This window comes from Podarcis filfolensis (assembly GCF_964270895.1).
Source record: "Podarcis filfolensis genome assembly, chromosome: 9".
In the NCBI taxonomy this organism is placed as follows: Eukaryota; Metazoa; Chordata; class Lepidosauria; order Squamata; family Lacertidae; genus Podarcis; species Podarcis filfolensis.
The window spans coordinates 3,316,526-3,341,458 of NC_139610.1; the positions used below are offsets into that span (position 1 = coordinate 3,316,526).

Sequence of the window (24,933 nt, forward strand, 5' to 3'; positions counted from 1 at the left end):
AAATGGAAAGCGTAATGCTGGTGTTGACACAAAAGAGGTTTAAAGACTCAAGGTAAATCTAAAAAAATGTAGTATAAACACCAATAATTGGGAAACACTAGCCTATGAGTGCTCCAGTTGAAGTCTTTATAAAAGGTGTCATGGACTTTGAAGACTATCGAACTCAGGACAAAAGGGAGAAACTGTTTAAGAGGAGGGCATGTTTGGCAAACCTCACCAACATCAACTCCCACCTGGAAACCAATGTCCCCACTGTGGAAGGACTTGTGGATCCAGAATTGGCCTCCACAGTCACCTACGGACACACCGCTAAGATCGTGTTCATGGAAGACACTCTTACTTGGCTACGAGTGGTCGCCAAAGAAGAAGCCACGGAAGACAGAATTGTGACTCAAGATGAACTTATCAGATTGGAGAACTGGGCCCAAACTAACAAAATGAATTTCAATAGGGACATTTAGGCAGGAAGAACCACCTGCACAAAAGCATGCTTGTTTCCCCCCGCTCTGGAGGGTAGGACTTGAACCAATGGCTTCAAGTTACAAGAAATGAGATTCTGACTAAATATCAGGAAAGGCTTTCTAACAGTAAGAGCTGTCCGACAGTGCAAGGGACTCCCGTGGGACATTGTGGACTCTCCATCCCTGGAGGTTTTTAAGCAGAGGTTGGATGGCCATCTGTCATGGATGCTTTAGTTGGGATTCCTGTATTACAGGGGGCTGGGCTAGATGACCCTGGGGGCTCTTCCAGTGCTTACAATCCTACAATTCTAAGCTTCTGGATTCAGAAGTAAAGAAACTCTGAAATGCAGCATGGGCAGGGAGAGGAGCTCGGCATTTGACTGCTGCCTCTGCTATTGGATGCATGCACTTCTAACCTTGGCTAGTCATCATCTACTCAGACCTAGTTCAGATGCAGCTGTAAGGCAGAGAAGAAATCCTGCACCCAACGCTCCCCTTCACACTTGAGGGAAGGATGCTTGAAGCTTCCAGGTAAGTTTTTTTGTGGGGAAAGGGCAGCAGTTTACCTTTCAAACAAAACAGGCTCAAACCATGGTTTTAGAACCTGGCTTACTTATAGAATCAAAGAACCGTAGAGTTGAATTAATGGTTAGAACAATAGATTAATGTGCAGCTGTAGCTTTTTCTGAAGTCACAGTGGAAGTTTTCACTGTCCTCTTCTCACATGTGGTACAAAAACTCCTAAGTCCAACACAAGTCATTTTTGAGCACCTTAACCACTGCTAAGGGCGATGATCTGAACCAGGATCCCCCTCTCTGCCTCAGACTTGTCGAACGACTTCTTCTCCCACTCCCCTTTGCCTCTGACCACCTCTCCTTAGAAGGGGGAAGGGGAGCCAATGGATTCTAAACATTCATGAGATCTCCACATCTTAAAACCATCCACCCATGAGCTTTCATAAGAAACACCAACTGACCATGAAGGACTACAAACAAATACCCTAGCAAAATTGCCATCTATCCTATCCTACCATAGCTGCTGTTTCCAGAAGGAGAAAAAGAAAATATTACTGATTAGGCCAAGACTTCTGAGAAGTGAAATATCTTCTTTGTTGTTTAAGTCAACCCCTTATTTGAAGACTAGTATTAAGGCTACAATAATGTCCTCTTTCTGTAGCACATAGCTGCTCTTTAAGAAAGAGGCAGCACACAAGCACATGCAAGAGAATCCCACTGTAAAAGTCACCGAAACCAGTTAAGATACCAGGAATTCTCTGAAAGCAATAGTTAGGACTCTTATGAAAAGAAAAGAAGATTAGCTGAATCCTAGAACACACATCCTGCTATGGAGTCCTCCAATTCACAGTCTATTCTTTTGGAAGACTGAAACCAGAGATACCTGCAACAGCCAGCGACTGGCTCTGTAACTTAGTGCAGGCAGAGGAGGCCACAGAAGTAAAATATTCATGCAACTGGGAAATCCAGTGTTACAGTTGCCCTCATGGAGCTTTCTAGAACTCTTTTAGAACTTTAATGGGGTGCACAGAAACATCTGAATTGCCGATTGTGGATGAGATGACAGCATAAGGAGCTTGATGGTTATCAAGCTGAAAACTTGCTTATGGTAGTTTATAATCTGTCACTTTCTGCTAGTTGAATGACTCAACATTCTAAGATTTCCTGAATGTTTTTCTTCTGGGGTCCCCAAAACTGTGCCCTTTGACATATGTATGCTCAGGAGGTGCCAGTTTGCTGACCCTGGTAGGAGCAACAGGTCACAGCATACAAGCGTTAGCTCCTCAGGGTGAAGGAGCATCCTTTCCTTGAAGATCCCAAGACACGTCTGTGTCTTGCATTACAAAGTAACCTAGGTATGTGAGAGGAACCTAATCACTTGAGCATACCACAAATACACTCAGGCTGCAAAATTTAAAAGGGTTTCATTGGGAAGAAGTCAAAGAGACCAGAGGGAAAAGCCAGGCGGGCGTGTCAAGAAGAATAAACCAACATTACAAATCCAGCTAAACTATGAGTAGTAGGAAAGGCTTGTAGCTTCTGTTGGCAGCCATAGGTGAAAGACAAAGGGGAAGCAACACATTCTATAGTTAGTCTTCTGCACCCAGGTGGCTTTGAGAAACAGCGTGCCCAGCAAAGCCAATGGGTTTCATTGCACTAGGCTTCTGGGACAAGTTGCCAACACACAGTGAAGCCCTTTGAGCACATTCTGGGAAGTTGAGAGATGAGCAATGAGGAAACTATTCAGCTTCTCTTCTAGACCAAATCCAGCAACAGGTTTGCTCAGCCTATCGATTCAAGTGGGAGGGAGGGCCTGACAGTAAGTCAGAAGGAAGGAAGGTATGGGAGAATAGAGAGGATGCACCTTAAAACACACTTTGTTGCACGCAAGGAGAATTTTATGGATTTGTTGGCTTAAGAAGAGATACTGGCTTAGCAGTCAACTGTAGGCAGAATGCCTCTTCTTCCACATTCTGTCTCAGATAGCTACCATAGGTTAAGTAACGAATAAGTTTTTAACTAAAAGAACAAAAGTCCACAGCGCTCCTGGCTGGAAGTTGTTTGGAAAAGTCCCACCAAAAGAAAACCTACAGAAAGACTCTAAAATAATTTAGCAGAAGTCAGCTTCCTCAGCGAGGAAGTGCAAAGAAGGGAGAAAGGGCCTCGCCTTCCCCAGCCTCAATCAAGTCCAGCTGAGCAAGTCGCCTCTCCCAGCTGGGAAGGGAGAAGAAGAGTTCAGGGATTTTAAAAAAATCGTTTTATAAGTTCTGTGTCTTTGTTTCTCAATTTGATCCTTTTATGTGGTTTTGTATGTATTGTGGCATTTTATGCATTTTGACTTGCACTTATTTTTATTGATCACAGTTCAGTAATTATTGAGAGTGAATTTAATTATTATTTGCTGTGATGAGGGTTAATTTTGCTGTGTACTATTATATTCTAATAGATTGTTGAATATCACTTTATTTGATGTAAGTCATTCTATTTTAAAGTTATGTTTTATTATGACTTTTTGTATTGGATCACATTATTATAAGGTGTGTGTTCTTTGTTGCATATTTTGTTGCTGTAAATCGCCTTGTGTATAGCAACATAGAAAGGCTGTATACAAGATAAAAGTGAAATGTAATGAATAACACAACTCTTATTCCTGCATGATCCTCATCTGTGTCACTAGCGGCCATCCTAGCTGTGCCAGGAGACCCACCTGTTGCAAAGTATAATAGAGATAAAATTCTCCATGCTCTGGGGAAGTTCTGGTCTACGAATCCTCAGGCACGTAGCCTCAATTATGTCACAACCAGGCCCTCCAGCTCCTATCTATGCACAATACAAACATCTGCTGCCCACGTTATATGCCTGGCCACTCATGTTTTTTAGGCAGTAGCTTCAACTGGTCAACAATCCCTCCCCCCGCCCCCAGATTTTGTAGTGAGCCAAGATTTTTGATCACCAGGACCACAGCCCTCCTCCTACAGGGGGTTTGCAGGGTCTTGTCTGATGCCACACTTCACCTGTTGCTGGGGAACAACTGGGAAGCGCGCTGCTGTGCTCATGTTCCACCAGCCTCCCACAGGCATCCAGCTGACTACCAAAACAGCACACCAGACTAGATCGGCCTTTGGTCTGGCTCAGTAGGCCTCTCCTTATGTTCTTACGGCCACATCTTAAAAGTTTTGCCTAATGTATTTCTAGTTTCTAGAATGTGGATGCCAACACTTGAAATTAAATTGACTCCCATGACTAGTATTTTTCCTAAAACAGGAAATATAAGCAATCACATGTCCAACTCCCCACATGAGTTCTGTACCAGTAATCCAAACCACATTAAAACCTCCAGTGTAACAAATTGCTACATTGTTTTCAGTGATACAAGAGAGAAAGATGAATTTCCCCATTTGTTACCAAAACTATAAAGTTTGGTTCACCATATTCAAGATCTGTCACACAGAAGTATCAAAGCGCCAATAAATATATAAGAGATAGATCTCAGCAGACTGTGAAAAGCTCTGAAAGACAATTCCACATTGTAGGTACCACAACACAAATGCTCTACTCTAAGGTATCCAGAACTGCTTGCTACAATCCTGTCCTAAGAAAGTATTTTGCAACTATAGTCCTACCTCATGGCTATAACTTAAAAAGGGAGTGATTTTTGACTACTAATTAGGTTCCAAATATGAAAATATTCTCATACAAAACACAGATATTCCCATGAAGCAAAGAGACACATTGGATTTGAGTGATGCTGTTCACCAGATTAGGAAAAACACAACAGGAGAAAAGAAATACCCTTTAATTTCTATAGGATGTTTTCATACATTCAACAATCTATAAGCTTTCCATATTTACTTCGGTACTGGAAAATACTTCATAATACCACTGATCTCTTCCCCCCACTCCACTTTTATTTGTATTTTAAGAGCTTTCTTGTTTATTTAAAGCATGCTGCCCTTTATCATGTTAGATTTCAGGGCGTTTCCACATGCAGCCTCAACATCTCTCTGGTTATTCTCAGCTCCTGTGAGTCATTCTGCTTTCACTTCAATGCCCTCCTAAATTGTCACAGATCCCTGACCTCAATAGAACAGCAAAGGAGAAGCATTAAAGCTTAAAAAGAAAACCATCAGTAAGAATCAATGTAAAAATGAGGGTACATTACATCAATGTTGCGGATGATGACACATTTTCCATTCGTATACAGAAAGTTATTGCCCTTTGGATCTCCCCCAATGATCTTGGAGACGCCTCTCTCAACCTGCGGGAGACTGGCAAACACTTTTTCTACAAATGGGGGGTGGGGGGGAGAGAGAAAAAGACACACCTATTAACAACGGGAGGCCAGCAAGAAACAAGAGCGCAAACAACTCCAGATACATTTGCTATTTGACCTGTTGCTGAATGCTAAGTGGGGAAATTGTACGGGGGGGGGGGCTCCCCGACCAGAGAAAAGACCACCCGCCTCCTAACTTGGTCAACTGCAAAGGGAAGGTTGCAAGGAGAAAAATGCCCGGGGCAACGTCGCTGCTCGCGAAGGCGCTTTGCGAGTGGCTGGATGGCGCCCCGCACATTCCCAGCTCCCTTTCCTCCTCCTCCTCCGGGGTAAATGCCCCCCTCCTCTCCCCCGACCCCCCCCCCCGCCCGGGGAGGCTGCAGCAACGGGGCCCCGGCTGACAGGAGAAAGGGCGAGCCCAGGCACCGCGCGGGCAAAGGGGCGCCGCTCCTCGCCCTCCTCCTCGGAAGGAGCAGCGGGAGAAGAAGGAAGCCGCTGCAGCAGCGCCGCTCGCGGGCATTGCACCCAGGCGGGGGGGGGGCCTCTCTGCCTACTCACTCAGCTCATGTGGCATCTTCGCCTCCCCCGGCTCACTGCTGCTGCTGCTCTTGCTGCTGCTGCCTCGGATCCGCGAGCGGAGAAGGGCCAAGGGGGGGGGGCGGGGGGGCGCACAATCCGCTTCGCAGCGCTGCAAATTCCCTCCCGCAGCGGCAGCAGCGGCGACGTCCCCTCCCAGCTGCACGAACCAGGAAGCGCCCGCCCGCCCGCGCAGCTTTTCGCCCTCTCCCCCTGGCTTTGACCATATATAGTCAACTCTGCTCGAGCCGCGGCGCCGCGCGCGAGGAGGAGCGGCTTCCAGCTGACGGCGACGCTGCTGCTAGAGCCCGCCCGACCCGGAAATGCCGCCGAGCGGGAGGCGCCCGAGCCCGCCAAGCCCCGCCCCCTCCGGAGCCAGAACGGCGCGGCGGGCCGGCGTCACCGCGTGCGTGGCGTGCGTGGCCTGATCGGGCGACGGGCCCACAGAGATACGGCGCGGGGAAAAGAGCAAGAGGGATGCATGGGCTGGATTGTTTTTCTTTCTTTGGATTTCTCTCTCTTGCTCCCCTGGGAAGGTGGAAGAAATCTGTGCTCGTGGGGCGGTTTTGGTCCTCTCGCTTTCTCTTCCAACGAATGCACGCGAGGCAGGGATTATTGAAAAAAGCAAACAAATCAAAAACCAACCTTTAAAAGCATGCAAGTCATCAGCACAAGGAAGGCCTCCGTTGCAACTGAGAGCACTGTGAGAGGGGAGGCAATTTGCTGCAACTCTGTTTTGCATGACTTTCTGGGCTCAGAATGTTGCACCGCCCTCAGACCCACTGGTGGCATTAAAAGCCGAGTGCACTGGGCTGGGGCAGCGTCCAGTCGTTGTGATCAACAGCACTGTGGATTATGCAGCAATTTTGAACCCAGAGCTGCATAACCTTAGTGCAGTGTCCACAGAGCTGCTGAACCCAAACCATACTCGTCTTTAAAAGGCACTGTTTGTTTTCTGTGTGAGCAATTGTTTCATCCACCACAACATCGAAAATTTCTATATGAAATGTGTGTTTTGGTTCAAGAATGGGGTCATCTGCTGTTTCCTCTAGGGAAAATCTGTTTTTCTGTCTCACATGCTGCTCAGGGAATGTTACCTCACCGGGATTATCAAATGTTGCAGCAATCAAGTCATATAGTCACGGTTACTTTTCAGAAATGCCACTGCAGCATCTAGCTGTATATCCATATTTTACATTACCTTGCTTATTTTACCTTCCTTTTGACAGAACGTCATACCAAATAACTGTAGAAATCTTAATGATTGAAGCTCAATCAAAAGACCATTGACTTCAGCCCAAGAGAGGTAAAATGGCTCAATCCTATGCATGTTTACACAGAAGTAAATAGTACTATATTCTGAAGGATTTATTCTCTCATATCAGATTCTTGCTGCTCTGAAGATGTGGCAGCTGGATGGGTGCAACTGGCCCACCTGCTACCAAAGAAAATGCGGGATGGAGGCCTGCAGAAAGGACCAAGGTAGCTTGCAAGATGTGTGGCTGCCTAGAAACGGGGAGAGTAGCTGGAGTGACATAAATCCTCTCTGTCTTGTCTAAACAGCATAGCAGGGAGGTAAGGAAGCAGGGATTGCAAAAGCAGCAGAAACACCCTCAGATGAGGAGATGCCAACAGGAGAAGAAAGTCAAAGCAGCTGTAGCAGCAACTCAGCCAGGGGCCTGGAAGATATGGCTTGGTAAGTCCAAAGGCACAGAGAACAAACAATCAGACAAACCATTTCCCAGAATATAGAATAAATATAGATATATAGGTTGAGCATAGTTGGAAGCACTCAAACAGCCAAATCCAATGCGCCACGTGAGACCTCCAGAGATGTGCTGTCTTCTCTTAGGGCTTATCCATACCATACCATACCATAAATGTACAATTGAAGCTGCTTGCATTTCCAGTTAAGTAGTGTCACCAGGGCTGGTCCAAGACATTTTGGCACCTAAGGCGAACCGCAAAATGGCACCCCCTCCCCCCGCCAAGGAAGAAGGAGTGAGTGAAGATCTATATCAGGAACAAGGGAGGGAATCAGGTCAGCCTTGCCCGATGGTTGAAGCAGGAATCAAAGGCCATCATGGAGGACGGGGAGACACCTGCTCTGAATCATGGCTACAAGACCAGAGGGCAGCCTCTGTCATTTTCTCCCTGTGGGTGGGAAGAGACCAGGAGCCCCTCCTATTGACTGTTGTAGAGGTGTAGAGGTTGTAGAGGTGGCACATGGAGGTGGGTGGGGAGCTGTCGAGGCAGCAGCAGATCCAGCCTCCAAGGAGTGAGTGGCAGCAGCAGTGGTGGCAAATGCATTCTTTGGAGGCCGGATCTGCTGCTGCTGTGGATCCTGTCACTTGAAGCAATCACCTCACAATTGGCACAAGAGAACAAGGGAGGCATTCATGGTGAGTTCCAGTACCTCTTTATCTAGCAAAAAATAGTGCTGCATCCCATTCAAACAGCTCCTACCCTGCTGATTTACCCATGCAAAAATGGATTTCCTTGATAATATAAGTTTGGGGAAATGCAACTCCAAATTGCTCCACTCAAGACAGCAGGTACATTGCCTTGGTTTCCCACCCCTGCCCTTGGAGGTAGATAAAGCATCCATTTCCACTACTCACCTTTCCATGCCCCCTACATCCTTCAAACACCAGTTCTGTTTCAGCAGAAGATGAGCTCTGCAGCTGTGTTTTGTGCAATACAGGAAAACTGAAAAATAATTATTTCTCCAGATGCCCCTGTTTGATTTCTTATATTGATTTCACTGTACTGATTTCTCCCACAACAATCTACACCCCTCTAGTCTGTCTGTGGCACTTCTTTTCAGCAAGATCTAGCAAGCACAGTAGTTGGATCAGCCCCACTGGATTTTAATCCCGGGTCCTAGTCCACCTCTTTGTCCAATTTTGAAAAACTGTTTGTACATGTTTCATCTGTTGCATAATGATGTTTACCAATGTAACATAGACTAGTGATTACTTTATTTTCCAAATAAACACACAAAATGCAATTTATAACCGATGGGTAGTAAAGTCCGCCAACAGGTCCTAACAAGTTAGGGAGATTTCCAGAGGGGAGCTGAGTATTCCCCCCCCCTAAAAAGGGGGTGTTAGGCCTAATAAGTTTGCACTGGCGGAGGAATGGCCATGCCCCTGCCTGCTCTCTGCCCTGGTAGTGGAGCATCCAGCTTCGCCACTGTAAGTTTGGGAACCTCTGCTGTCAATCATGGCATGACCAAGAAGGTTAGCATTACTTAATATGACAGGAGATCCACATTATGAGATCCTATCTCAGAAACATATCCTGGAAGGCACCGAGGAGACATCCTGTGCTCCCAATACCTTGTATAAAGACCAGCATATGTAAGCCTAGCTACAGTACTACTAAAATCTAACCCACCTGTCATCATCCCCTGTCTGGCTCTGCAGATTTGGAATGAAATATCTCAACAGTTGCTTTAAATTCCTTTCTTTTGACCCCCCAAGCGTTCCAAAAAAAAAAAAAGTCAAACTTTCTCCAATTTCTACTTTTAGGTAGGTATTTTTATTTATTTACTTGATGTGGGGGGCAGCTCCCTCCTCTCCGCTCCCCACTAGCTCCGCACATGGGTAGGAGAGTGGAGCCCTGGAGACGCTCTCCCACTGTGTTGCTCCCAAGCAGTGCTTTTTTCTGGGGGGACGCAGGGGCACACATACCCCTAAACATTTTGTGAATCTAAGTTTGGCCTCATTGAGGGGAAGTATTTCAAGACGAGTAGGAAAATGAGAGTACCCCTAAACATTTTTCTTAAAGAAAAAAACGCTGCTCCTAAGTAAGTTGGGAAAAGACTCCAGGCAGCGCAGCAGATCTCAGCAACGCATAATAATCCTGATAGCGCCAAGGCTGCAGGCGGGCTGAGCCCGGCAAGGGGCAGCTGCAGATTCCTGCTTTGCGGGGGGTTGGACTAGATGACCCTCGGGCTCCCTTCCAACGCTCTGAGTCCATGAATTGCCGGAGATTCCCGGCGCGCCCCCGCGCCTCGCCAGCCAGGGCTGCGCGGGGAGGGGAGGGGAGCGAGCAGCTGGAGGCGGGGAGCTGAGGTCAGTTCCTCCGCCGCGCCGCCAGAAGGGACGGAGGCGCCTCTCGGCCGGGCGCTTTGGCGGAGAGCCTCCCTCCAGCATCGCCGGCCAAGCCGCTTCTCCAGCTGCAGCTCCGCCTCGCCAGGGCTGCCTCACCTCCCTCCCTCTCTCTCTCGGCTGGGCTCCTGTCCCCCTCCCTCCCCGCCAGCCCCCTTCTCTCCTCGGAGCCCTCGGAGGCGTGCGCGCCCGGCCACCAAGCCCGGGAAGCGGCTGCTGGGAGCGCGCGCGCGCGGCGGAGGAGGAGCTGCCCTCTCCCGGCGGGGCGCGGAGCTGCGAGCGCCGCGCGCGTCCCTGCGCCATTTCGGCAGAGCGCGGCATCTCGTGTCCTTGGGAGAAGAGGGGCGGCGAGGCGGGCGAGAAGAGGAATCCCGCCGATCTTTTCTGGGAAGCGGCCGGTCCTCCTGCGTCGGAGCTCAAGTCCCCAGAAGTCTGCGCTGGACGGGATCCGCGCCCGCGCCTTTCCATGGTCAGGTCAGTGGAAGCTGGCGCCAGAGAGATCGACCCACAGATGCGGACTCTTTATTTGGATGTGAGCCCCGCTGTCCCCGATGAAATTAACTTCCAGGTGAGCAAGTATATTTACATAACTTCTTACATAAGATACCTGGTTTTTTGCCTCTTCAAGATCATTTGTCAACAAGGATGGACTTTGGCAAAGTCGAACATTTGGCACCCCCCCCCCCCGCGCGCTTAAATATTTCTTCTTTTCAGGATCTTTCCTTTTTGTACAGTTGCTTTTTCTTTATTTTGTACCCCCTCAGCTCGGCAGCTTGGGAGGGGGGAGGAATTGTCTGCACTGCCCTAGATCTGATGCAGTGCACGCGTCACATCCAGGGCAGATGATTATTTCATATCTTTGGAATGGGGGGGGGAGGTGTTTACATCTATTATTTTCTTGGTGGCTTCATAGCAATATTTGGCTTTATATTCAAAATACTTCATTCTTTGGCTTCAGTATTGTGCTTCAATAATATGACAAAACTTTATTTTCTCTCACTATGACCAGATACAATTATCATTTGGTGTTTTCCTCAACTTTTGAAGCTGCCGCCTTACACACATAAGACCAAATGAACTTGGTAGGATCTGTGTAAACGTGCATAGGATGGGCTTCAAGAATAAATTTGCACACTTGCACAAGTTTATTTAATGTTCCTAATTTGAATGTGTTACTGCTGAGTCTCGGTTCCCTTTCTGCACAGCACATTCACAGTAACACTAAAACAGAATTTCAGCAGGAATTTTGCAGACCTCTGAATTAGCTGAATTTGAAGACCTTGCCATGTTAACAAAAGACATTTCTGCTTGTGGGGTGTGTGTGTATCAAAGACCTCCCCATCCCAGTCTACACCCTCCTCTGTTTCACCTGCAAACTTGCTTCAGCAAGTTAGGGTGCCTTCCAAAATGCTTTTAGGGGAAACAGGGCAGCCCATAGCGGGGAAATGGGCAACAACCCACCCATAGTTTGCTTGGCAGGACCTCTGGATCCAAGCCACAGCCCCACCCCCAATTTGTATCTTAAACCATGCCAAAGACTTGGAGAAGATTGCAGAAGATATATATGGGCATGTTCATGTATTAAGTGGAGATTCTTATTTCTGCCTGCATCTGTATACAATTTGAAATGGTGCTTATATATTTATTTATTGTTAATTGCTTCAGGATGCTTCATGGGAAGCAATTCATAAAAAAAATAAATCCAAACAGGGTTCCCAATCATAAGGAAGAGCCCTATGTTCATACAGCAGCTTTTAAAGACTGATCCAAGCACGCTTACTTGGAAGGATTTTCCATTGAAATCTATGGGACTTATTTCCATGCAAAGTGCTTGTGAGTATTGTTGTTGAATTAAAATGTGAGGAGTTGCATATACTTATTTAGAAACTCTTCTTCATATGCTTCCTTTGCAGGAGCTTTGGGATAAACGTCACATGTGAGTGGCTATGACATCTGAAGCAGGTGAATCGGTGCAAGATCGGCTTTTGAAATGCAGCTGAAGAAAACAAGAAAAGTCTTACCAATATTAACTGCCAGCCAAGGGAATAAAGGGCCTAGGTCACTGACTACATTGCCAAAGCAAACTAATGTTGATAAAGCCAATACAATAAAGGCAAATGATGAAAACTGCAATTTTGCATATAAAGAAGCTGAGGAAAGTGAATTGTATCCAATAAGTTGTATTAAGTGTAGATGTGTGCAAGACATTTGGGCACTACAGTTGCATCAGCAGAAATGCCAAGATATTGAAGATGACTACCATGTCTGTAGCAAGTGCCCGTTGAGTGTGCTGTCCACTCTCAATTTTCAGATTGCGCCTGCAGTTGCACTGCAGGACACTGAAGCCCAAGAGAAAATGTCCCCCAGTAAGCCTCGAAGAACCTTCAAAGTAAAAAACTTTCAGCCAGACAAATATTATTGTGACAAATGCCGATTTTCCACAAAGGATCTCTTACAACATAAGAAACATGTAGCTCAGCATGAAAAGATCAAATTTATTTGTTCCCAGTGCGATTGGGTGTCTTACACCAAAGGGGAATTCCAAAGGCATTTAGTGAAACATACTGGGAGATTTCCATACCAGTGCAAATACTGTGACTATGGTGCAGTTCGGCATGATTATATTGTCAAACACACAAAAAGATTGCACGCAACTGAGAAGCAAGAAATGATTTCAGTTGCAAAAGTTGATCAAAAACGAAATTGTTCACCAGAGCATAATTTGGAGTGGAAGAAACATGCTGTGGAAGCGTCTCTGCAGGTCACACCTTCAAGTTTATCTCAGATTTGTGGGATTAAAGAAGAAATACCTGAAATTGATTCATCATCAGTTTATGATGAATGTAGTCAAAGTACAGCCTTCATACAAGATAAAAATGTAAATAAACTGTCTGATGTCAGAATCCATAAAAATGAAGATGTATTGATGGAAGTTGAAGTTTATTCTCCAAAAAAAGGGCCTATAACACCTGGAATGCCATTAACAGTGGTTGCACCTGCCAAATTTTGTGTTCCACATAATTGTTTGGCACAAATAGTAGAAATTAAAAGAAATAATGGTACACAGCAGTTGATTCTTAAACTCATTCCTCCGAAAGGAACTACCTCTAAAGAAGTAGAATCTGGGAACCAGTGTGCAGAACAAGAAGAAAAAACAATAAATAACTGTGTGCCCCCAGCGCTTGAGTCCTGTGCTTTAGATAACGAGAATGACAAGAACTGTCTGCATTCTGCCAGTTCTACTACTTTGAACTGCAGCTTGATAAATACCCAGGAGGGGAATGCTATTTGCAAAGAAAACACACAGAGAGAATACGATCTTCTACCACCTTTAGCAGAGTTTTCTTCTGAAAAAACAAATTGCCCAGAACTCTTTCAAAAGGGAAAATGTTCAGAAAATAAACATACAACTTCCAGTTCAGATCCAGCCATATGCCTAGCAGCTCCCTCTTCCAAAGATAAGAACAAGTCCCAAAGTGATTTGTTAGACACTGTCCAGAAAAACAATAGTTTACCGCCTTCCTCGGTATTCGGTAACATGCGCTTCACTTTAACTAATGCCAAAGAAGAACAATGGAATGAGCTTAGAGTAGCTGCAAAAACACATTTGTTTGATTCCCATTTGTTTCACCCTTTTGAAAGAGCTGCAGTGTCACAGCAGAATAATTCTCTAGCTTCAGAGGAGCCTGAGAACGTCTTAGGTGTGATAAATGGAATTAATGTGAAAAGAAAGAAAGATAATATGGAAGTGGAAGCACACAGTATAAAATATGAAGGTGATTCAGTAGATGGTCCAGTGATCTCATCTGTGTTTTCCCTCAGCTCTGGCGCTGTAAATGTCCCGGAAGGCATTAAGTGGGATGATACATTACAGAAGAAAAGGTCCACATCGTTGTTGTGCAGAAAGATTGCTCAGCTGATGTCTGCTGTTGAATCGAATGTGAAATCTCAATTAGCTGCTTCATTAAGACACAGTACCAGCCAAGCCTCTAAGGAGAAAGTGTTATCGCTAGAAAAAAAGAGTGAAAAAACTAGCTCAAATATGATATCTGAACAAGAACTTGTGCCTTCTCCTCGGAGACCAAAAGGCGCCACTTTTTCTAATGAGTGTTCTAATAAGCAAGAACAACCATTGGAAACACTTAAAGAGGCTAAAACTAAAACCAGGCTGATTACAAAAACAAACACTGTTTCTCCGGCTTTCATTCCTCAAGGAACTGTACTGAGAGTGCTAAACTGCAGTAGTTCTGAGGCCCCAACTGAAAAACAAAATGGTGATGAAATGCCACCTTCCCCTTCTCGATATTGCAACAAAATGTTTATCCCAAGGCCAGTTCCTTGCTGTGTTTCTGCCAGACTTGACAAAGGTCCAACTTTGCCAGCTGAGAATGAAGTTAACGAGGTTTCTAGAAATCTCTGTGTGTCATATAATCACACTTGCCACTCTTTTAGTTCTGTGCCAAGTTACGGCCAACAAAATGGTATGTTGTCATGTCAAAAAGGCAGCAGCCCAAGTGGGCTAAGCAAAAGGGCCGCGAAAGGTGAAGAGCCCCAGAACAAAGCTAAGCGAGCACATTCTGCAAACACTTTGCCCCAGAAAGGACTCGCAGCTCAAGAGGAACGCTTCCTTAAAATGGTGCCCACTCTCATGAGATGCCTTAGGCTTGTAGCATTCAAAAGTGATCAGCTAATAAAATGCCCTCATCGTAACCAGCCAGTAGTTGTCTTAAACCATCCTGATGTTGATTCACCAGAAGTAATTAGTATCATGAAGGTTATTAATAAGTACAAAGGCAATGTCCTGAAAGCAGTTTTATCAGAAAGAACTATTAGCTGTCTCAGTCTGAAACGACATTATAAAAGACTTACTTTTCAGACTTTTGATAGATCATCTCAAGTGGAACAACAGAAAAAAGTAAGAATGACACGAAAGAAGGTGCACAAAAATAACTGCAAGGAGGTGGATTTGTCAGTAGCGGAAGCATCGAAACAAATGTTTAAATGCTGGTTTTGTAGTAGGGTGTATGCTGAGCAAGAAGAATGGATAAATCATGGGCAGAAACATTTTCTGGAAGCCACAAAAGGGTGGGACATCCTTTCATTTTCATTAGAAAGTGAAAAATGAGAAACACCGATTACAAATTCTAGTGTCTCCTATTTTACAGAGCAGTCTCGGAACAATTTAGTACAATTCAGCCCAGTAGAATCGTGTTGGTGCCTGTGTATTGTAACCGTGTTTGTTCTAGGCCAGCATTTTAGTCATAGAAGAAAGAAAGATGGTTGCTCTAGTATTCTGCTAGTGTTGATGGTAGAAATGTGATCCTGTGTTAATGAAATGGGACCAACATAAGTAATCCTGTGAGATTAGAAATTGAACTACAGTCAATAAGCGTGAGCCAGGGAGGGAGGGCAGGAAAATATTGGAGCAAAGAGAACGTTGACTACGTGCGGTACCATAAGCGAACTGATCTAGTAGAAAAGAACTGAAAACAAATGCTTCTAGTAAAATGTTGTAGTATTTCACCTCAGGTTTTGGATGCTGAAAGTTTTTCAGTGTGAATTTAGTGCAGGGTCAACCTTTTCAGAGTCGAGGGCCATTCATTCGTATGCACAGAGTCTTCCCCATTCATTCATTAGTCACTGTGAAAACAGAACGCTGGACTAGATGGGGCTTTGGTCAGCTCCAACAGAGCTCTTCTTTATAATTTTCTCACCCCTTTGGCATGCCAGGTGAAATTTAAAGGGACTGTTTTTCTGTGCCATTCCTCCCTGTCATCATTTTTCTTTGTCCCAACTTTATCTTAACATGCAGATCTTCAAGTCCCTTTGAGCATCAGGTTTGATGCTTGGCCAGTGTGGAATGTGTGGCATGCTCTGTGGTTAGTACCCAGCTCTACCTCTCTTTCAAATCAGAACCAGTGAAGGTCCTGTGTGGGTGTCTGGAGGCAGTTGGAGGATGGATGGCAGCTAACAGATTGAGGTTGAATCCTGACAAGACAGAAGTACTGTTTTGGGGGGACAGAGGGTGGGCTGGTGTGGAGGACTCCCTGGTCCCGAATGGGGCAACTGTGCCCCTGAAGGACCAGGTGCGCAGCCTGGGAGTCATTCTGGACTCACAGCTGTCCATGGAGGCACAGGTCAATTCCGTGTCCAGGGCAGCTGTCTACCAGCTCCATCTGGTATGCAGGCTGAGACCCTACCTGCCCACAGACTGTCTCGCCAGAGTGGTGCATGCTCTAGTTATCTCCCACTTGGACTACTGCAATGCGCTCTACGTGGGGCTACCTTTGAAGGTGACCCGGAAACTACAACTAATCCAGAATGCGGCAGCTAGATTGGTGACTGGGAGCAGCTCCCAGTACGTTTCTGAGCACAATTCAAAGTGTTGGTGCTGACCTTTAAAGCCCTAAATGGCCTTGGTCCAGTATACCTGAAGGGGTGTCTCCACCTCCATCATTCTTCCTGGGCACTGAGGTCCAGCTCTGAGGGCCTTCTGGTGGTTCCCTCGCTGTGAGAAGCCAAGTTACAGGAAGCAGGCCTTCTCAGTAGTGGCACCCGCCCTGTGGAACACCCTCCCATCACATGTCAAAGAGATAAAAAACTACCTGACATTTAGAAGACATCTGAAGGCAGCCCTATTCAGGAAAGTTTTTAATGTTTAATAGACTATTGTATTTTAATATTCTGTTGAAAGCAGGCCAGAGTGGCTGGGGAAACCCAGCCAGATGGGCAGGGGATAAATAATAAATTATTATTATTACATTATAATTAGTTGCCATGAAGCAGGAAACTGAGAGAATAGGTTTTCAGGAGTGGCTGGATCAGGTCTGAGGGCAGCTCTCTGCTGCTTTTGTTAAGTCTACAATTCTGTTACAGTGGTACCTTGATTCTCGAACTTAATCTGTTCCGGAAGTCTTTTCCAAAACCAAAACATTCCAAAACCAAAACCAAGGCGTGCTTTACCGTAGAAAGTAATGCAAAATGGATTAATCCATTCGAGGTTGTTGAAAAACTACCCCTAAAATGCTTCCCCCCCCCCCCCCCGCCCCAATCAGTGCAATATTTCAATCTCTCTCGCGCGCGTGTTAAAGTGGATGGGTTTCAGAGCGCTGCCAGAATGCTTTTCCTCACTGGCCCAGCCAGCATGATTTCTCTAACAACAGAAATACAACACTAAAAACGGAAGCTCAGGACATGTTCAACTTCCAAAATAAAAATAAAAATTCGAGAACCAGAACGCTCACTCCCGGGTTTGTGACGTTTGGGTTCTAAATTGTTCGTGAACTAGGCTGTTTGAGAACCAAGATGCCACTGTATTCTTTTCTGACAGATTACCACAAGTTTGGGACCCCATCAGTGCTATTTGCAAAGCTAAGATGTTTGCTCCCAATGTGCGCTGCTTTACATTGTTCTACATTTGCTGTGTTGTGGCCTATTTGCATTGTTCGGAGACATTCTTTTGGAACAGTCCTCTGATCTTAGGGAATCAAGGTCTGCTTATTGGTAACCATTTGCTGGTATCCATTTTGTTCATTAGGAAGGACAGTGACCAGGCAGCATCTATGCAAAAGCTTCAGCCTGTTCAGGGAAATGTAAGTATATAATAATCGCTTTGCCACTATCAATTCAGGTTTCATTTATCTGTTTTCTTTTTTCATCATCTGTTTAAACAGCAAGGGTGCAGTCTGCTCAGGAAAGTGCCTTGTGTAAAGAAGCACTGCAAGAAGACAGTGCTCTTGCACAGCTCTCGTTCATTTCCATAGAACTTGAGCAGGAGAACTTCTTGCTCTTTTAGGTCTAGTTCGTAAAGCAGTGCAGTTGTGCTAAGGCCTGAATATAGGGGACTTTTCTGACAATTAAAGAGATTGGCAATCAAGACTTTGAAATAAAATCCCCATAGAAGAAGGCATTTTTTAAAAAAATTGCCTTATCACAAAAGAAAGTTCAGCATCAACTCTCTTATTAAGAATGATGAACACATTTCAATAACCACTCTACTTTTACTTGGAAAAAGAAAGAAAGAAAGAAAGAAAGAAAGAAAGAAAGAAAGAAAGAAGAAGCTATTACATGTTTGGACTTCAATCACAACATGAAAAATGGAATACTTGTGGTGGTTGCTATTTTGACATCTTTTCTAATGTATTTAAGTTGGGGGATATTTTTGTGCTTCTGGACCCTAAATATTTTATCTTCTGAAACTTTCACAAAGCACATTTTATGACTGGTTTTTAAAAATTAAACTCTTTGTAATACAGTGTTAAAACTGAATATCTGGTTCAATCAGAGCATCTGTTGATCAATTCAGTAGAAGTTCTTTACCAGACTTATCTCTTCCCCTCCCCCCTTTCATTTATGGCTGAAATGGGTCAATTCCCATTTCTGCCTTTCACACCACTGCAAGTACTTGAAAAGTTGTAAGAATCTGATGTATTTCAGTAACTGAAAAGGATGACAAGAACTAAAGTTTTGCCTGCTTTGCTTGGTCAGTTAGCAGCTAAGGCTGTAATAGTGCAGTGGGTCGTGAATGTGGTTAAACCTGCCCTGCGCCCACCTCTCACCTCTTTCAGTGCCTGATTTCATGGCTGATGTTCTCTGGTTTCATAGCAACCTTGGATATGCAGATTGGCAAAGCCCTTTTTGGCTGTCACTTGCTTATTTCCTCCTTTATTCCTTTAAAAAGTCTTGCCTGCCTTAGTCTGGGGCAGCAGAGCCTCAGTTTTGAGATCTGAATATCAAGGTTCATGAGCAACTTGCATGAAATTTAACCTCATCTATGTTAGTACCTCACAGGCTAGCAATTGCTTGTTTTTTTTTAGTTTAGGTTGTTTCAACAGTCCTATAACCTTTTAATTAGAACAAGATGGACAATACTTCATCTTTACATATGTGATACTGGAACAGCTAGGGCATTCATATTCCAGGGTACTACCATGCGTGTTTGTTCAGAACTAAGTCCTGTTATTTGGTGGTCTTTGTTCCCAGAAAGGTATAAGATTGCAACCTAGGGCCAGAACAGATGAGAAGCCGCTCTTGCCATTAGGAAAAATGTGGATGGCTTTTAAAAAGTGAAACTGTCAATTGTGTGAATATTGTCTTGTCTGATTTGGCCCTTTCTCTGACATCAGGAAGAAATGTTCTTTGGAATGGACTGGCCTAGCAAAAATGGAGGATTTGAAATCTGTACAGCTTTATAAGCACATTAGATATGGCATAAATATTGTTAAGGTAAAGGACCCCTGGACAGTTAAGTCCAGTCAAATTTGACTATGGGTTGCAGTACTTATCTCCACTTTCAGGCCGAGGGAGCCGGCGTTTGTCCACAGACAGCTTTCCAGGTCATGTGGCCAGCATGACTAAACCGCTTCTGGTGCAACAGGACACCATGGTGGAAACCAGAGTGCACGGAAATGCCATTTACCTTCCCGCTGCAGTGGTACCTATTTATCTATTTTGTGCTGGTATGCTTTCAAATTGCTAGTTTGACAGAAGCTGCGACAGAGCAACAGGAGCTCACCCTGTCTTGTGGATTTGAACTGCCCACCTTACGATCAGCAAGTCCAAGATGCTCGGTGGTTTAGACCATAACACCACCTGTGTCCCTAGGAAATAGTGTAATGTTTTGTCTCCAGAGGATCCTGTAAACAGAACACTTTGTACAGTATAGCCATATGATTAGTTCCTCTAAATTGTATATTGTTCATAATATAGACACTGTTTTATTTTAAAAGGCTAACTTTTAGTAAATTGCTAATTGTATTGCAAGTTTCATGGTAATTCCTTTTCCAGTATACTCCAAATGCTGCTTTTTGAAGGGAACCAATGTTCCATCAAGTCTCGTTTATCCAGATGTGGTTGGGCAGGTGGCAGAAGGCACTGGAATCTTAGTTGCAGCATTAGCGGGATGGCATAAGCCTTAGAGATGCATGAACAGCTCTCATGAGAAAGCTGGAGCTGCCCTTGTGACATTGCCACTTTAACTGAGCCTCTGCCTATGCCTTGCTTCTCATCCCGCTCAAGAGTTAAAGGACTCCCATCCAATGAACTGGAGCCAGTTCTGTGTCAAGTTATTCACAGGGAGAGTGTCTGGGACTGGGCAGAGGAGGAATGGTGGAGACCGCCTCCCCATCCTGACCTTTCCAGGGAGGAGGAAGAGGAAGACAATGTAGATTAACAGCAGGGGTCTGAGGGAGGTCGCAGCTCAGAGGCGGATGAGGGGGAAAGTTGGGAAATAATTGGAGAGCCAGAACAACACCTGGCTGACACAGTGTCTTTAGAAAGCATTCCAGACCCTCCATCTCCCAGAACCCGGCGAGCCTTAAAAGTAGGAGAGCAAAGAGCTCAAAGACAGAGGGCATGTAGCAGCACCTGTATAGGAGATGAATGAGGAAGTGGGAGAGACGTGTGTGTGTGTGTGGAGATTCACTCAGGACAATGCCATTATCCAAGAGGCTGGGTTCTATAGCCTCTCTCTGTAAAGACTGAAATAAAACAGGACGGTAAGAAACTTTTCCTTGTCTTTATACTTTGCTAAGCAACCAGCCAGCAGCCTCTGACAGCATGCTGACGGAGAGGGCCTCTGCTAGAAATGCTTCCACTAGGCCTAGTCAGATTATGGCTGTGTTTCTCATGCCATGCCGTACACCGTGTAATCTGGAGCTCTGCTTGTGCAAAAGATGTCCCCTTGGTTTCTTGGGAGTCTTCTGCTTTGCCTTGTCAATATCCGTTTCTCTATTAAACTTTGCTGCATGTGGGGTTCTTCCGTTACCCCTTCCTCTGCTGGAAAAACAGCAACAACAGTGCAAACCCACACAGTACATGGGTGGGGACCTAAGCAGTGCATGCAAAATATTGCTGGTTGTGATGTACGTGTATGCTCTGTGTGATGGGTGGAGGGAAAAGCAGAGCTGCTTCTGCATTGCATACATGCATAGACCACCCTGAAAAGTGCCAGTTGCACTTTGTTTTTTGTATTTGCCTGTGTCGGCCCTAATCCACTGAAGTGTTCATCCGTCATCCACTTTTGATATATTTTGATATTCTGAGGCACCTGCTGTCAGAAGCACTAGAGTCAGTTCTCTTTCCATATATTGTCTGACTTGGATGCTACTTTGAGGAAGCAAAGACTGCAATATGATTGTCAGAATTGGGCTGTGCTTCTGGGACTAGGCACTGGTGAGTCCTGGCTGTGTCTGCCACATCTTAAAAGATTACAAAAAAGAGAACATGTACTATAGTGCATTGTGGGTAGCAGGCAGTTTCAATGATTCTTCTCCAAGGCACCGGAGTTTGGCATTTACTATTAAAAATGAATACATAGTAATAGTAAGTTTGAGTTAGGGCACAAAGCGCCAGAGATCACCACTATAGAAGAGAGCGTCCCTCTAATCTCCAAAGCAGATAGGATCACCAGTGAGGTTGCTATAGCCTCCCCTGTCCGCCAAAGAAGATGCAATCTGAGGAAGAAGGTGAGTGTTGACCTTGTAGAAGTTCTTGGTTTTGGGGACTGGGGGTGAGTGGGGACTCAAGCATTCCCAGGCATATCTGATGATTTTGTGTGCACCCAGATGTCATATAACTCTATAGGAGGGTGGAGAGCAGGGTTTCAGTGTCAGCTACAACATCTGCTTAGAGCAGTTTCCCAATCCAAATGCCAGGTATGTGCTAGAAGGAACTGTACACTTCTCCCCTATCGTGGCCAGTGGTTCTCTTATGTCCTGCCTGCGTTATGGGTCATCACTCGCTCCCAGGAACAGGAGGAATTTAGACCTGTTTCTGGGAGCATTCTCCTTGATGTGAACATTGCAGGTTTTATATTTGATACACAAGCGACAGTTTTGTAATTCTACTGTTAGGAAGAGTCACTGTATGCTACAAACTACAGTATGTTTTGTTTGGGTTTATTGTCTGTGTTTAGCTAAGACAGGGTCCTCTAGGTGGGATGCTGCACTCGCTGGCCGCAGTTTGGCTTGGGGGGGATGTGAGGCCTGGGCAAATAAAAGGGTACTTTCATTGCACTTGAAAACATTGCAGTTGGTGCCAGGCAGGCAGTACCTGTACAGATGAGGTACCACAATGTAGAGGCATTCTTTCTGGTTACCACCCATATTCCCACCTCAGAAGATGGGATGATTTGTAGAAGAGCCTCTAACCCGGGGGTTAGAAACTTTTTTCAACTGTGGGCCGGATCTGTCCCTCAGACCTTGTGGGGGGCCGGACTATATTTTGGAAAAAAAATATGAATTCCTATGCCCCACAAAGAACCCGGAGATGCATTTTAAATAAAAGCACACATTCTACTCATGTAAAAGCACGCTGATTCCCGGACTGTCTGTGGGCCGGATTGAGAAGGCGATTGGGCCGGATCCGGCCCTGAGCCTTAGTTTGCGTACCCCTGCTCTGACCTATGTAATAATTGGGCAGCTCTGCAGAACAGTGAGACTGAATGGAAAGAAAAGGGAAGGAGTGGGTGTCTGGAGGCGCAATTGTATGTAAGCACAATATTATGTGAATTTGTTGCCTGTTTACATTGCATAGAAGTTAGACTGATGCCTTAACTTGCTGTTTCCAAACTGTACCATGCATGAATGAATTTCTAAGTGGTTTAACTCTTCTCTCAAATGGAAGTCTAGGATAACAACCCCAGTTGCTTACAAAAACGGATGCTTTTTGCCATTGGAACAGCAGTGCCAACGCCATGATCAGCCACCCACAGTTCCCTGTCACTAACATAAAAAGGTACTTTAAAGAAAAGCAAAAATGCCATTGTTGAGAAGATGATCTAGTGCCTCCCTATTAAATGAAAAAGTATTTGAAGATGGTGAAAGGGCTGTGTCATAATCTTCCTGTTGGATCTCTTCCTGTCGAGTCTATCACAGTCTTGCTGTGCATACAGAAAATGAATTTCATTATGTTTTATCTCTGTTTGCTTCTGTCCGTTTATTATTTTTCTCACCCGTGATGTGTCCAGAATCTTAAAGAAGTCTGCTACCAAAACTTAGCAGTCATTTCTCAGGATTTTCCCCGCAGCATTTTAAGTTATTAACAATAGAAAAGTAATTTGTGGAAAGTTTTACATTTCAGGCAGTTGGAGATTGAGCGAAGGAGGAGCAAACCACACCATTAAAGGATCTTTTAAACTGGCTCCTTTTCCTTTAGAAGAAAAAGTAGCTCCTGGCCTCTGATCTGGTACAGGCTTCTGATCTGGATTGAGGCTCCAAACTATGTTTCTTCTGCACATTCGCTCCCTCTCAACACTTGCCCCTGAAAGTGCTGTTTCTGAAAAACAGATCCAGATAACCAGCGTCATTCTGTTACGAGTGTCTACTTGGACTCCCATGTGCACAGCCAGTGTGTTCATATACTGCTGAGGGGTTTCCATTCTTTTGCTGGAGTTATGGTGTGTGCTTCTTTATGCCCACAAGAAACTCTCAAACAAAGACATAAAGAAAGGTTGGTTTATTATATAAAATAGGAGTGACAGAATATATTAAAATGCTGCTTTAGACAGCAGTTACAATAGTAAAAAGGTAAAGGGATCCCTGACCATTAGGTCCAGTCGTGGCCGACTCTGGGGTTGCGGCGCTCATCTCGCTTTACTGGCCGAGGGAGCCGGCGTACAGCTTCCAGGTCATGTGGCCAGCATGACTAAGCCGCTTCTGGCAAACCAGAGCAGCGCACGGAAACACCGTTTACCTTCCTGCCAGAGTGGTACCTATTTATCTACTTTTGACATGCTTTTGAACTGCTAGGTTGGCAGGGACTGGGACTGAGCAATGGGAGCTCACCCCGTCGTGGGGATTCAAACTGCTGACCTTCTGATCGGCAAGTCCTAGGCTCTGTGGTTTACCCCACAGCGCCACCCGCGTCCCTAGTTACAGTAGTAGCAGGTAGCAAATTTACAATACATACACACCTTAGTTAAAGAGTATTCCCTAATTATTCTAAAAGACCTACAGAAACGTGGGCATAAAATAGAAGTGGAGAGAAGGGCGGTTTATGTGTTTGACATGAGCATGTCACATGGTGTGTGCACCTTGCCACAGAATATTGAGGGGGCCTGGCTCCCTCCTTGAAATATTTTTTTGGGGGGGGGAGGCTCCTCGCCTGACCCCCTCCCCATATGGTGCCCCTGTTTGCAACTGCCTGGTGGTTCAAACAATCTTTGGGTTGCTTAAAGGAGCTGAATCTCCACTACTTCCTTTAGGGTCCTTAGGCTATCTCCTCTCACAAGAAGGAATGAACTGGTGTCGTTGGGATCCAGCAAGTCTGCTTTATGTTACGAGTGCCACTGGGGATAGGCCAAAAAACAGTTGGTGAGCCAAGCTGGAGGAGTCTCTCTGCCGCTCAGGAACTCATCCCCTTGGGCCAGTGGTCCAGCACACACTTGCGGCTCTGCCAGCACTTCAAGAAAGTGACAAAACTTTGTCTCTTTAAATGAAGGGAAACCACAGCTGCCTTGTGGCTTGAAATTAAGTCATCTGCCACAAAAATAAATAAATAAACAAACAATTATTGCTGGTCTTGGGCTATTCTTTCATCACCATCTTATTTGTATGCCACCTTTCCATAGTTAAAACCAGGGTGTTTTTTCCCCAACTGGAACTCGCCAGAATTCAGTTCTGGCACCTCTCAAGTGGGCGCCATTGCCATTCTGAGAGAACAAGGGAGGGGTTCAGGATGAGTTCCGGCACCTCCTCTTCTAGAAAAATAGCATTGGTCAAGGTGGCTTACAATGTGAGAAGATTGACATAATTGCAAAAGTAGTCATGAGCTATAAATAAAACACATCAAAAAGTGCAACGAATTTCCCAATAAATTGTAATATGATCTAAAAATAAAGAGACAAGAAATTAATATCAATAATGACAACAACCCTCCCCCCCCCAACAAAACCACCTAAAGAATATTCCAGCCCAAGAGTATTCCAGCCCAAGAGCTTTTGTAGCTGGAGTCAGTCTGGCCCCGTCCCCCCAGGCCAGGTAGATAAAGGTTT

At 45.1% G+C, this 24,933-nt stretch overlaps 2 protein-coding genes and 1 long non-coding RNA gene across 3 annotated transcripts in view; 1 reads left to right on the top strand and 2 right to left on the bottom strand.

Moving 5' to 3' along the window:
- The window catches only part of WDR1 (WD repeat domain 1), a 28,020-nt gene extending 20,800 nt beyond the window's left edge, over positions 1 to 7,220 (bottom strand). The window contains exons 1-2 of the mRNA XM_083630449.1: positions 5,809 to 7,220; positions 5,140 to 5,261 (exon numbers count right to left, since the gene is read on the bottom strand). Of these exons, the coding sequence (XP_083486575.1) occupies positions 5,140 to 5,261; positions 5,809 to 5,824 (138 nt within the window). The 5' untranslated portion in view covers positions 5,825 to 7,220. The remainder of the gene's footprint in view (positions 1 to 5,139; positions 5,262 to 5,808) is intronic.
- LOC310770307 overlaps positions 1 to 24,933 on the bottom strand; it is a 473,978-nt gene that overhangs the window by 128,195 nt on the left and 320,850 nt on the right. The gene's annotated exons all lie outside the window — the stretch shown is intronic.
- Positions 9,934 to 19,697, top strand: ZNF518B (zinc finger protein 518B). Its single transcript, XM_083630187.1, is given in 6 exon segments — positions 9,934 to 10,165; positions 10,222 to 10,509; positions 11,855 to 15,026; positions 17,479 to 17,494; positions 17,496 to 17,533; positions 17,615 to 19,697. Coding segments are annotated over 4 exon segments (3,186 nt in total). The 5' UTR covers positions 9,934 to 10,165; positions 10,222 to 10,509; positions 11,855 to 11,931; the 3' UTR covers positions 17,652 to 19,697.